The sequence below is a fragment of the Cuculus canorus genome, chromosome 2, assembly GCF_017976375.1.
Source record: "Cuculus canorus isolate bCucCan1 chromosome 2, bCucCan1.pri, whole genome shotgun sequence".
Lineage (NCBI taxonomy): Eukaryota > Metazoa > Chordata > Aves > Cuculiformes > Cuculidae > Cuculus > Cuculus canorus.
In genome coordinates this window covers 59,509,875-59,523,947 of record NC_071402.1, presented here as the reverse complement: position 1 = coordinate 59,523,947, position 14,073 = coordinate 59,509,875, and the positions used below count along the sequence as shown (strand labels likewise).

General features: G+C 39.3%; 1 protein-coding gene across 1 annotated transcript in view; it reads right to left on the bottom strand.

Annotated features, from left to right (window-relative positions):
• The window catches only part of DOK6 (docking protein 6), a 250,579-nt gene extending 250,260 nt beyond the window's left edge, over positions 1–319 (bottom strand). Inside the window, exon 1 of the mRNA XM_054059033.1 lies at positions 101–319. Coding sequence (XP_053915008.1) covers positions 101–166 — 66 coding nt within the window. The 5' untranslated portion in view covers positions 167–319. The remainder of the gene's footprint in view (positions 1–100) is intronic.
• Between the last annotated feature and the right edge of the window lie 13,754 nt (positions 320–14,073).

Below are 14,073 nucleotides of genomic sequence, written 5' to 3'. Positions count from 1 at the left end.
GGCGCGACGGCAGCGCATCTCCACCGACCCCCAAGCCGAAGGCAGCGGGGTCACCGCCCCCCGAGCCCGGGGCACCGCCTCGCCCCCGCCGCGCACTCACCCCCAGCTTCCTGCTGCGGATTTTCACGTAGCCCTGCTTGACTATATCGTTAAAGTTGGAGGCCATGGCCAGCGCCGCCGGCTTCCTCCCCTCCGCGCCCGGACTCCTCCTCCTCCCCTGGGGCTCTCCCGGGTGCCACCGCCCTCCGGCTCCCGGGGCGCCCCCGGCATCCAGGCAGCGCCGCGCCCGCCCGGCTCCTCCGCACCCCGGCGGCGGCTCCGCGGCTCGGGGAGGGCGGGGCGGCGGGAGGAGCGGAGCGCGGACACCGCCCCCGGCGCCGCCGAGCGCCCGCCTCCAGCGCCGGGAGCCGCCGGTCCCCGGGGAGGCGGCACCCCGGGCATCGCGCAGGGATGCAGCCGGGTGCTGTCCTTGGAGCAGCATCTCCTGCACCTCCTGCCTTGGAGGAGGTGGCAGATCTCTTCGGAAACACGGCCAAGAAGGGCATCTTTCTGCGTGTAGAAGCCCTATAGACTCCCGACGCCGAACGCTGAAACGCGGTGTCAACGCAACGAACTCGATGAAACGAACATTTAAGCGACAAAAGTCAAAGAAAAAGGTGCAAGTCTGCCCGAACTTGAAAAATGAGGCGTCGCACACAGTTATTCTGCACCCTCGCCAGTGATGACCACGTTTTTAACACATTATCATGTAGTCATAGAATCACAGAATTACCAGGTTCGAAAGACCTCTTGGATCATCGAGTCCAACCATTCATATCTGCCACTAAACCATGTCCCTGACCACCTCGTCTATCCGTCTTTTAAATACCTCCAGGGATAGTGACTCAACCACCTCTCTGAGCAGCCTCTGCCAGTGCCCAATGACCTTTTCGGTGAAAAAAATTCTTCCTAATAGCCAATCTGCACCTCCCCTGGCAGAGCTTGAGGCCATTCCCCCTTGTCCTGTCCCCTGTCACTTGGGAGAAGAGGCCAGCTCCCTCCTCTCCACAACCAACTTTCAGGTAGTTGTAGAGAGCAATAACATCAGCCCTCAGCCTCCTCTTCTCAAGTCTAAACAACCATAGCTCTCTCACTGACTCCTCATAAGATTTGTTCTCCTACAGAGCTCTTTGAGGGAGATCTAGCAAAAGGAATGACTTCTGAAAAAAAAAACCCAACAAACAAACATAATGTGTAGAAGAGATCAGAAAGAAAAAGAAATGGAATTGCTTCTGTTTGCTCTGGTATATGCGAAACAGTGATGGATAAGAACGAGCCTGAACTGATGAGAAAGAAAAACCACAAATACGTGGAACTGACAAGACGGTGTGTTACTATTGTGCTATAAAAATATACTTCATAAACACTTTCAGTGAAAAGTGGAAAAGAAAAAGAAAACCGGAGAGGGACTGTTCATAAAGGCTTGTGCTGGTAGGACGAGGGGGAACATTTGTAAACTGGAGAGGGGCAGATTTAGGTCTGGTATAAGCAAGAATTTCTTCACCATGAGAATGATGAGACACTAGAAGAGGTTGCCAAGGGAAGTTGAGGATGCCCCATCCCTGGACAATTTTGAGACCAAGTCAGATGGGGCCTTGGTCAGCCTAATCTAGTGGGATGTGTCCCTACTCATGGCAGAGGGGTTGGAACTAGGTCATCTTTAAGGTCATCTTTAACCCAAACTATTCTATGATTCTAAAAAAGTTTGATTTTCATTATAAGCTTAATAAAAGCTTTGTAAGCGCTTTTGCTAGATATCTGCTTTCTACTGCACCACTGCCCCTAAGTTTTACGTACCCAGAATTTGCAGAGTACAGTGCTACAGATCAGGGCAATGAAACCTATTTCAATAGCTGAAACTTCATCAGAAGCATTAAATTTTCAAAATTGATAAGAAAATATTCTTAGCAAATGGATCATCAGGTTTGTTATAACTTAGGGTTTTTTGCATATCCAGCCTTTTTCAAATTAGAATTTCTCTGTAGAATTCTTCTGAACTTGTATCTAGAGAATAATCTTGAAGCAAGTAGGGAATCAAGAAAATTGATTGCAATGCATTAGTGATGCATTTATAAGGAAAAGCTTTGTAACTTCATTCTTTGTAGTTATACAGGGAAAATGGGAGGTAAAAGGTAAATCTTCATGTTTCTGATTTCCAAAACATTTTTAACTCTGCTAGCCCACCATAAACCAGGTATATAACTAGATTTAAATAAAAAAAAAAAGAAAGAATCCTAATACTGTGATCTAAAGACTCTTGGATCTTCACTGACTGCTGTTGGCTTTGCATCCAAGTCTAACAAGTGTGAAAATTATGATACTAGGCCACAAAAACTCTCTTTCCACAGAATAACCCTTATTACTTCATTTGTTCTCTTTTTTTTTTTTTTTGCTGTAGTTGAAGCAGATGAAAGTTTACCCATCCTTTTATTTTCTAGAAACTTGATTCCCAATTACATGAATTTTGGAACACCTTCTAGGAGTAAGATTCTGCACTATTTTTACCCAAGCAGAAACTTCTATATAGTTATACAATTGTTTATAAAAGTTATCATTATAAAAAGGTATAGGGAAAAATACTTAGCCTATATACATTTGCAACTTCCTATCTATTTCTTGCAAAATGTAAAAAGGATATTATGTTTGATCTTCCGCTTTGAGCAGAATATGACTTCCTCCTTGATTTCTGTTTTAATGATATGTCAAATCAGAATATGCTGTCGTTTTAGAAAGAAAATTAAGGTATACTTACAAGAGAATTCTTTCAAGACATCTTACAACATATTAAACATAATCCTCGTTCAAAATGAGGCTAGCAATTGTTTAAAGTACAGAAAGCTCCTGAAGGATCAAAAATGAGAGGAACATTTCCTTTCAATTGCCAACCAGAAGAGTACATAATCCTATTCAATTAACTCACAAAAAGACATTTCCCTTACAGATTAACCCTGAAAGATTTGTAAGTTTGTAGAACTGGTTTCATATGCAGTCCCTGCCCCATCTTCGCCACCTTTCAGCTACACAAAAATTGACTTGTAGGATCTAATAAAAAATGTGCGTGTCCTCAAACTGAGATAGAAGCAGTAGCATGATTTTTTCCTTAAGATTGTGATGTATCTCATATAGAAGGGGCAGCAGTTTAGGAACATTTTTTACTTTTTCAGTCTCTACAGTAAGAGATAATGATACAGCAGAACTTGTGTCTCCTCCCTAAATTGTATGTCTTGTTAGTAGTCCACTATTTGGAAAATTTCTTGCCAGTGAAATTGAAGAAGGTGGTATATTTCCAAAGCTAATCAGCCATTTATTCTTGAGTATGCTATGTTATCACATATCATGCATGGCAAATAATTTTGATGACATAGATAATCATATCTTTATAGTAATTTTTAACGCATTCTCTCCAATTATTACTGTTGTTATATTTTTCTTTAAAATCCATGTATGAATTGTGATATCATTATTTATTTTATTACAATAAATATACAATGCAATGTAAGATAAACAAAATATGAATAATATAAAGTATTTTCATTCTAAGGAGTGTAAACTAGCCAGCCTGAGCTTATAAAATGATTGGTCTGGTATTTATTTTCAGCTGCTTTGGATAGCATCAGTCACAATGATCAAACATACATTTGCAAATGGGTCCCATCAGCAGTTTGTGGCACAAATGCATAGGAAGACCTCTCTGAATCACAGAAGGACAGCTGAGATGTCTTGTTACTTCCCTACAAAAATAGTGTGTTCATAACACACTCATACACTGTATTTGCTGTGAAAGTCACAGTTTATGAAGGAATATTCCCCAAAGCAGTCAGCTCAAAAGCTTTACCTTGTTTTCCTTCAGAAATCTCAGGAAGGCAAATATTCTCTGAAATCCAACAGGTGCAAACTCAGTGGAGCCAAGAGGAAGAGGCAGGAAAGACGTAGCATGATTCCCTCTGAGAATATATTGCCATGAAGTAATGCTGTATATATGCCATAAAAGATTATTTCTAATATGCCTGTTGGTGTGAAATCATCGTTTGGAAAGGGAAATGATTCAGCATGTAATCAAGTCACGCATTATTTCAGGCAGAGAAGTTAATTTCTAATCTACCCAATGTAATTTCAATAAAATCTAATACTATTTTGGACAGACACTGTGGATTGCGATTTTCCTCTGTCAGAAAGTAATTTGGTTAAATGAAATTATCTTCACCCGTGCTTGCTTCACAAAATCAACTAACTTTGGCAGTAAATATTTTAAGTCTGACTTCATATGTCCCTCATTCATGAATGATCCACATTCATGAACAACTCTCCACTGGCAGGTATCAGTGTTTGAAATCAGGGTGGACTTTCAACAGTCTTGCCAAGGAAGAGCACATACAGCTCCCTCTCAGTTTTTAGCAAGGAAAGCTCTGTTTTTCCCTCTTCCTACCTGAACACATAAATTCCAGCTCAGTCTAAAGGAGAACTGGTGTTTATATAGCCGATAAAAAAAAATGTTCTCACCTAAAGCTGTTTCCAGTCTAAAATCAACAGTAATTTTTATTATGATAATAGAAATTTGCATCGACAATGCCAAGAAAGAAACATTAGCTAATGCATTATTAATGCATTGGAAGCCTACCTTCAGCTAGGCTTCAGACAATTATTTTGCTCCAACCCATAAATCACATACTAACCAGAGTCCTTTGTGAACTAGCATGAAACATAAATCACCTAGTTAGACAATATTAAAAATCTATTGTTTTTCATGGGCATTGTAAAAAGCAAAACCATTAGTTCCTTTATATTCCATGTGCATATTTATTACTGGCTTACTATCCAGACCTATAATGCGTATTTTTTCCTTTCCCAAACAGAGGGTAGACAGATAGGCTAACGTCTTACGCTGTTGTTTCTGACCTCTGTCAGATAGGTAAATTTAAAACAAGTGACGTGGTTTATAGAGGAATTTATTACAGCTGATAGGTTAGTCTGTTTCTAGATATCAGAGAATGGAATATCGTCACTCATACTGGTTTTTTTTTTCAGAGAGATGATGAAAGTCAAATCTCTGCTCCTCTGAGATTCTGCCCTTTGACACATAATTCATCCTTTTTGTTATTTGCCCCAAATCAAGAAATACCATAGTCATGGTTGAGGCCCCAGTAACTATGTTAGCAAAGTATTTTTGTCCTGACAGATGTTCTCTTGCAGAGGTAACTACATCAGTCCAAGGCATTGCTTTCCCCAGACTTCTGCCTCAGTCCAGTTTAAGAAAGCAGTGCCCTGTAGGAAGGATATTAGAAGTATATGTATATTGCCTTTATCATAAAGGGCTTAGGCTGATATACTTGACTATGAAGTGCAAAATCCAAGAGTAAGATACTTTGCTCCTGCTTATGGGGGAATAATGTTTTGAATTAGGGCAGCTAAATCTTAGAGAACCCATTAAGGCTAATATCCTTGCCTTAATGTAGCTATAACAACAATAATGTGTTTACTGTTTTCTGCCGGTTTCCAAACATGGAACATGGTGAATATGACACAAATGTTCTATTTAAAATAGTATGTTTGTCATTTTACCTATGATACTCCAACAATCTTCAGAAACAGGTGCAGGAAAACTTGTGGGGAGTCAAATCACATTTTGTGTAGAAAGTATTCCTCTTCATTATAACTACCTGGAAAGATCCAAAGGCCAAAACTTAGCAAAATACGCTTAAGCTGAAGACAAACTTGAATTCTGATTCTTCCAAATTTTCTACCATGAGAAGTACTGTATAAACGAAAAAATATTCCACCTATTTATCACATTTCATCATATTCTTTCAAGTCTATAAATAGAGAGAGTTGTTCTCCTTTTATGAAAAACACTGCAGCAAAACAAAAATTACCAAATTTATTCTAAACATTTTGTATTCTTATGTTTTATGACCCTTCCTACAGGTAAATTATGAAATTTGATTGACTTATCTGTTTGTCCACCAATTCTATCCTCTCTGGAAACCTTTAAATCTGGTCTTGTTATAGACTGAAAGAAATAGAAATCTAATTCCAAACTAAACCACATGATTTTAAGACAGAGAATGAACATAGGACAGTGGACTATTCACTTTAAGTTTCTTATATAAAAAATAAAGTTTTATGAATATGTCTCAAGAAATATGCACAAGAAAAAAAACTAAACTAAAACCAAGAACGTGATAATAAAGATGTAGGATAGAAATGTTAACTGATGAACCTTAGGAAGGTGGATGGAAGGGACTGATTGTAGCACATGAAGTGTCCAGGTGCCACATTTCACAAACTAGGAAATAAAGTCTTTGAAAACTGGAAGAAACCACCATAGAAGCTACTTTGGAAGCCACTGTACTTCTAGAAATCTGTGATCTGATTGCCATTACTGAAACATGGTGGGACAAATCCCATGACTGAAATGCAGCTGTCAGTGGCTAAAGGCTGTTCAGAAGGTACAGGTGGAGAAGGAGAGGCTGAGGCATTGCCCTCTGCATCAAGAAATTGAGAGAATGTGAAGACCTGTATCTGAAGAACAGACACGAGCAGGTTGAGCTTGTGAGTAAGAATTAGAGAATGAGGAAACAAAGAGAACCTTATGGTTGGTTTCTGTTACAGGCCACCTGATCAGGAGAAGCCTATTGACAAAGCCTTCTTGCTCGAGCTACAGGAGACATTCTGGTCATAGGCTCTCATCCTGCTGGAGGACTTCAACCACCCTGACATCTGCTGGAGCAGTAGTACAGTAAGCTGTAGGCAATTCAGGAGACTCCTGGAATGCACTGAGAATTAAGCTAATTATTAGGCAGCCCTGCTAGAGGGGATGTGATACTGGATCTAAAGGTCATCAATGCAAGTGAGCTAATTGGTGACATCAGGATTGGCACTGCTTCTGTTTGGTATCTTCATCAGTGACACAGAGAGTGGGATTGAGTGCACCCTCAGCACGTTTGCAGACAACACCAAGTTAAGTGGTGCCGTTAACACACCTGAGGAATGGGATGCCGTCCAGAGGCACCTGTACAAACTCAAGAAATTGCCTCATGAGGTCCAACAATGTCAAGTGCAAGGTCCTTTGCCTGGGCTGGGGCAACCCCTAACTGTCAATACAGGCCGGGAGATCGAGGGATCAAGAGCAGCCCTGCGAAGAAGAAATTAGCAGTACTGGTGGATGGAAGGCTGGACATGTGCTGGCAATGTGCACTTGCAGCTCAAAAGGCCAACCATATCCTTGCTGCATCAAAAGAAGTGCGGCCAGCAGAATGAGGGAGGTGATTTGACCTCTCTGCTCTGGTGAGACCCCACCTGGAGTACTGTGTCCAGCTCTGGAGCCCTCAACACAAGAAAGACATGGAACAGCTTGAGCGGGTCCAGAGGAGGGCCACAAAAATGATCAGAGCAACGGAACACCCCTGCTATGAAGAAAGGCTGAGAGAGTTGGGCTTGTTCTCCCGGAGAGGAGAAGACTCTGAGGAGACCTTATTGCAGCCTTTCAGTACTTAAAGGGGACCTACAAGAATGATGGGGACAAACTTTTTAGCAGGGCCTGTAGCAATAGGACAAAGGATAATGTTTTTTAAGTAATAGAGGGTTGCTATAAGGAAGAAATTTTTTACAGCAAGAATGGAGAAACAGATTGCCAAGAGAGGTAGTAGAAGTCACACCCATGGAAACATTCAAGGCCAAGTTTGATGGGTCCCTCAGAAACTTGATCTAGTTGAAGATGTCTCTTCTTACTGCAGGGGGGCGTGGACTAGATGACCTTTGAAGGACCTTTCCAACCCAAACCATTCTATGATTCTGTGTTTCTGTGAAAATACAAGTGAAAGTTAGAAGAGTCTAGCCCGGTGTATTTTTGTGTTATTGTTGTTCCATTCTCTCTCCTTCTCACCAATTTCCCCATGTAACTATTTTTAAATATAGCCTTCATCACATGTATTTTGTTACCTTTTTTTTTCCTGTATTTTCGTAGTATTGTTTCAATTCTATGCTTTAAGGAAATTGCAGTCTTTTAGCCTTAAATTTTGTCTGCCGGGAAAACTCTTAGTGGTCATATGCAAACTAACGTATTTCACTATATTACAGCTGTGGTGAGCCTATCCTCCAAGACACAGGAACTCCAATGTTTTAATATCCAGCTTCCACGTATTTTACTCCAAAATATCCGAACAAAGATACTTCCACTTGTATTTTCTAGAATAACTGGGAGCTGCCAGTGTAGAGATCTGAGGGAAAAAAATAACAACAGTTAGCTATGAAGGCTTTGGATATGCTGGAAGATACTAGGAAACATGTCTAAGTAGGGGTCATCCTTGAGAACATGTTCACAATCCTCATGAAACTTGACGCAGCCCAGCGGACAACCCAGTCTGGTGGTAATAAAAAAATATGAAAGATGAGTAGTAGCTTAGAAATTCTGTTAAAATTTAAGGGTGGGTATAAGACAAAGACTGCAATTAGTAAAGGAACGTATGTAGACTTCATCTATGGTTACAGTACCTGTAACTTTCACAGGACTAGACTGGGTCTCGTAGAGTCCCAAACAAAAGCTTGAACTTCCGAGGAGTAACTTTCATGATCTTTTGGTCCAAGAGCTGGGATTACACTTAATTTTTGTAAGCCCTAACTTTACTGTGCCTTCAAATCCAATGAGAAACTCAGCACTGATCTGTTAAAGTCTGCAGAAATTGCAAAATCATGCAATCACAGAATAGCTAGGGTTGGAAGGGACCTCTAGAGACAATGTCTAAGCCCCCCTCTAAAGCAGGTTAATCCAGAGCAGATTGCACAGGAAAGTGTCCAGGAGGGTTTTGAATATCTTCAGAGAAGGAGACTCCACAATCTCCCTGGGCAGCCTGTTCCAGTTCTCCATCACCCTCATAGCAAAGAAGTTCTTCCTCATGTTCAGGTGGAACTTTCTGTGTTCCAGGTTGTGCTCATTGTCCCTTGTCCTGTTACTGGGTACTGTTGAGAAGAGTCTGTCCCCATCTTCTTGACACTTGCCCCCTGGATATTTTTAAGCATTGATAAGGGCCCTTCTCAGTGCTCTCTTTTCCATGCTAAACAGACTCAAGTCTCTCAGCATCTCATAAGACAGATACTCCAGTCCCCTGATCTTTTTCGTGGCACTCCGCTGGACTCTTTCCAGTAGTTCTTTGTCTTTCTTCAACAGAAGGGACCAGAACTGGACACTATACTCCAGATGAGATCTCACTAGAGCAGAGTGGAGGGGCAGGATGACCTCCCTTGTCCTGCTCGCTACACTCTTCTTGATGCACCCCAGGATAACATTGCCCTTGGCCACAAGGGCACATTGCTGACTCATCATTAATGTGTTGTCTACCAGGACTCTCAACTCCTTTTCTGCAGAGCTGTTTTCCAGCTGGTCAATCCCTAACTTGCATTGGTACTTGGCATTATTCCTCCTGAGGAGCAGAACCCTACAACTGCCTTTGTTGAACTTCATTAGGTTGCTCTTCGCCCAACTTTTGAGCCCGTCCAGGTCTTGCTGAACGGCAGCACAGCCTTCCACTGTTAACAGCCACTCCTCCCAGTTTTGTATCATCAGCAAACTTGCTGAGGGTACACTCTGTCCTCTCATCCAAGTCATTGATGACTAAGTTGAAGAAGACTGGGCCAAGTACCAGCCCCTGGGGAACACCACTGGCCTCAGGTTTCCAACTAGACTCTGCACTGCTGATGACAACCGTCTGAATTCTGCCATTCAGCCAGTTCTCAGTTCTCGTCCCTGTCTACTCATCTAACTCACACTTCCCAAGCTTCCTAATTGTGGTTACAGTCTGCCTTTCCCCAAGGCTGACACCGACTTCTTCTACTGAATGTGACCCTAACAATTCCAGTCTTGGTTCTTTGAATGGGCAGGTGGGGAGATGCAAGAAGATAATCCTAGATCAGTCCTCACTGTCATGTGCTTTCCACAGGAAGTGAAGTGTTGTGTCACTGTTTTTAATGTGTGACCAAGTCATTGTTCCTCACCCTCCATTTCTTGCAGCAGAGTAGGCGTTAGGCACTGCTTCAGGGAATGTACAGTGTAAAACATAGTTATTCCACTACTTATCTCCAAACACATATGTATATGATTTTGCAACTTACATAATCTTTTCAGAATACCTTTTCAGAATGGTTCAACATTAACATCACCGACTTTCTGCAAATCTTTTGAAGTAACAAAGGTGTTGCATTCATAGCTAATTGTCAATCTTTAATCTCCTAAGGCTAATACTTAGTATTATTTCATGTAGTTAATTTGTTTATTTTTTTCCCTCTATTGAACAGCTGAAGCTGCAGCTTGATAAAATAAAAAATACACTTTTTCTAAAAAAATGGACTTCATGAACTTTTCAGATACTCTTATTGCATTTGAAAACATTTGTTACGTTTTAGACTGAATGAGAAAATCTTCTCTAATATTCATTCATTTACGTCTAAATGTACATGCAAACCTGTGTTCATGCATAAATAGTTGTTTGGTCTAAATGGTAACTTGTAATAGGACTGCTATCTGTTTTCATGCCCTGACAGTGCAATAAAGCTCTTGCGTATGTCTATAAAATGGAATTGAACATTTTATGAATGTTTAAATATCATCCAACAATCCATCAATGTCTGACTGACTTGACTGCATTTTCTTTTTTTTTAATAGCTTCAATTTAGTTATACAGATCTGGGCACCTAAGTCATTCTTTTGTTCCAAAGACAAGTAATTTAAGAGGAATACTTTCCATGAATCTAACAGTTTGGAGCATTAGGTGTATTTTCAGACAATTGTAATGATTTGATAAAAATTTCTGAATTGATCATTTGTGGTTGTCAGATATGTTATTTCTTGCCTGTCATCTTTTATTAGAAGATGATGTTAGTATTTGCTTTTTCTGTCTGTAATTTTTTAAACACAGATGATCCTGCTTTTACATTTTAAATATGACTGACTATTTTAAACAAGAGCAAGCATTATTATTCATTCCAAAGATGAGATACTTACAATTGTTATATGATATCCAGTAGATATTATATTTATTAAAAAATGAGATTTTTCTTTCTCCTCTGAATCTGAAATCCATGTTAAAAGACCAGAATATAACTCCTTTTTTGGAAGGCATATTTAGATGGAAAATATTTATTAAAAATTATACTCTCTTATATTTCCAAGCTTGTTAATTTCAAAAATAATGCATAAGTTTGCTACAAATAAAATACTTCCTTTATCCTCTATAAAGGCTATGCCTATTTGAAACAACAACCATGTGATGGTGAAGGCTAGGCATTTGCCAAGACTAAAACGAAAAGGTACTTAAAATCGAGTTTTTTTAAAAATACATTCCTCGTGATCTCAAAAAATACATAGTCTCATAGCATGACTACAGGTGATGTTTTTCAAAGTCTGGTGGGCAGTAGAGCAACTCTAACTGTGGGTCACTTAATAAACAGAACAGTAAGATTGCCTTGCACCAAAGAGATCTCAATTTACTCTTCACAGTGTTACAAATTCAATTTCTGACTGGAAATCACATTAAGATTATTAAGGAAAGACACAGGTCTACCTAGGCAGAAATCAAGAGGCAAATTTAACATCCTCTCTCATTATAATCAAAACAGTTGCTTGTTTACCTTCTCTGCTTTAACAGGACCTAGGGAAAGTAGGGTCATTTGACACCCAGAAATACAATTTTGGTGAAAGCTTTGAAGAAAAACCTTCAAAATCCTTCAGTCTATCCTTTATAACTTTTTTCCTTTAATATTCTTTTTCTAAGGATGTTATATAGTACATTAAGCTATAAGTTCTACTTGCTACACACAAAAAATGTATGTGAAATAAAGTACAATATGATGCTGACATGCAACTTTACGATTATTGTGGCTAAGTATTGCATTTAATACTCAGTTAATAACATATCTAACAAATAAACACAAATCTAACTTCTACAAAATACTGTGGAGTTGCTTTCATTTTTAATTTAGCGAAAAAAAACATTGCTACCCACTACTAGAGGTCTAGTCTAGTACTCTGTTGCTCTGTTGCAAGAAACAGAGTAGTTTTTAATAGACCAGTATGCCTGCAACAGAAATTCTTTTAATAAGCAAACGTCATAGACCTCTGAAGCTATATTTTCCCCTCTCTGCAAAATGAAATCTTCTAACTTAAGTCTATGGTAGATGATTGCTAAATGCAGGTTTCACACACTCTTTTCATCCTAACACCATCCTCATACTGTCCAATGATCCCAACTAATGAAGAAAAACAGAAAAAATGATGTCCTTTTCACTCATACCCTGTTTAAATGAAGCTCTTGGAGTTTTGTTTACTTCCTGTTAGCAGAAGAGCATTTTTCAAAAAATGAGGAAGCATGGAAAAAAGCTATTTTGGATGACACCAATAGAAGCAACTAGAAATGAAGAAGACACGACACCCCTAGGAAGCTTCATGACTGCGCAGGGAGCTGGGGCATTGCAGAAATGAGAACTACACAGGCTGTTCTTCAGCATTCCTCTACTGCTATGAAAACAAACCCAATGTAATTAGGCTTCGTTTAAGAAAACACATATAATCACAGGGATGACATTGGAAGAACATATAAATATAAAAACTAGTTATGTATCATCAAGAAAATGCATGATTCCATATAATGTTAAAAAAAAAAGTCACTGTTTCTAAATCTTGCTGGAGAGACATTTGTTCCGGTTTGTGGAGTTAACGAACGTATGTTTTAATTGCTGGCATTTTCCATTCTAGACCCTTCTGAATCAAGCAGTGACTAACACAGAGGATCTCCTCTGCATTCTACTAAAGATCATTTGCGATCATTGACATGTAGCAGTAGTCCGGTACTCAGAAAACCTAAGTAGTGAGCCTCAGAGCAACAAAAAAATCTAAGCGTTGTTTGGATGTATTCACAGACTAGTGACAGAGGAAGGAGTCTGTTTAGACTTTTCTGTTTTCTATATAAGATATCAACAATTTAGGAATTGCAAAGGACTGAATGAACAAGTCCAGTGTTTTATTAGTTTCTCACTGGCCTTGTATGAGGTTCAGATAATTGACGTATTGTGCGAGTTGGTTTTCTTCTTTTTTTTACAATTGATTTTATGGTTTCTTCAACTATTTCCTTCTGTTTAACAGCTATATAATGCATTTACTGTTACTCTGCTAATGCATTTTAAACAGACTATGCATTTAAATATAAATTTATACTTGTGCATATATTTATATATATATTAACACCTTACTGACAATCATACCTAACTAGAATTCAACTGTACAGCAGCAGGTGAAAACATCTTTCTTTGTTCGACAGCAGTTACAAAGCCTTGCAGTGCACTACCATCTCTCCCTCTATTAAGGCTGTGCAGCTAGAAGCCTATTCCACTCTCACGACTGCGTGTGCATGCATTTGATTTTTGAGTGGGTCTAATGTATAAGTTACAAAATGATAATTCCATTTACATGCTGACAAAAGTATAGCTCCTCATTGTTGTCCTAGGAAAAGGAAGCTACTGAACATTTTTACCTCATAACATTTCCCTTTAGGTTATATGATTGTCTTCCCTTGCATGTTTACATAAGAAATAAACCTATTTTACAAAGATGCTTACAGAAAAAGCAATCAAACAAGACTTCTCTTAATCTATTGGTAACAGAATGGTTCAACTTTTCAGTGTTTTTTTATTTCTTAGTTTATTTTTTAATGGTGAATGGCAGATTCTTTCTTATGCCAAAAGCTGAGTTCAAAAAATCCTTTCCTGAATATTATAATAGTAGCTTATTTTAGTGTATATATTCAAAATGTGTAATGCTCTCTAATTTGTAGAAGTTTTTGAAAACTTCCACATTTCTGCTAGTTGCTGCAGACTGTGGATTCTGAAGAGAAGAAATCTGTGAAGGTGACAAGACTGTTTTCTTTTTCCGTAGAATCACATTCACATCTGACTGAAAGTACAAAGAAATGAAATGTCTTTTCTCTTAAGTTCTATTCATTAGAAAAAATCCTGTCTCTGTGCCAAAGTCACCCAGGCACATTCCCATAC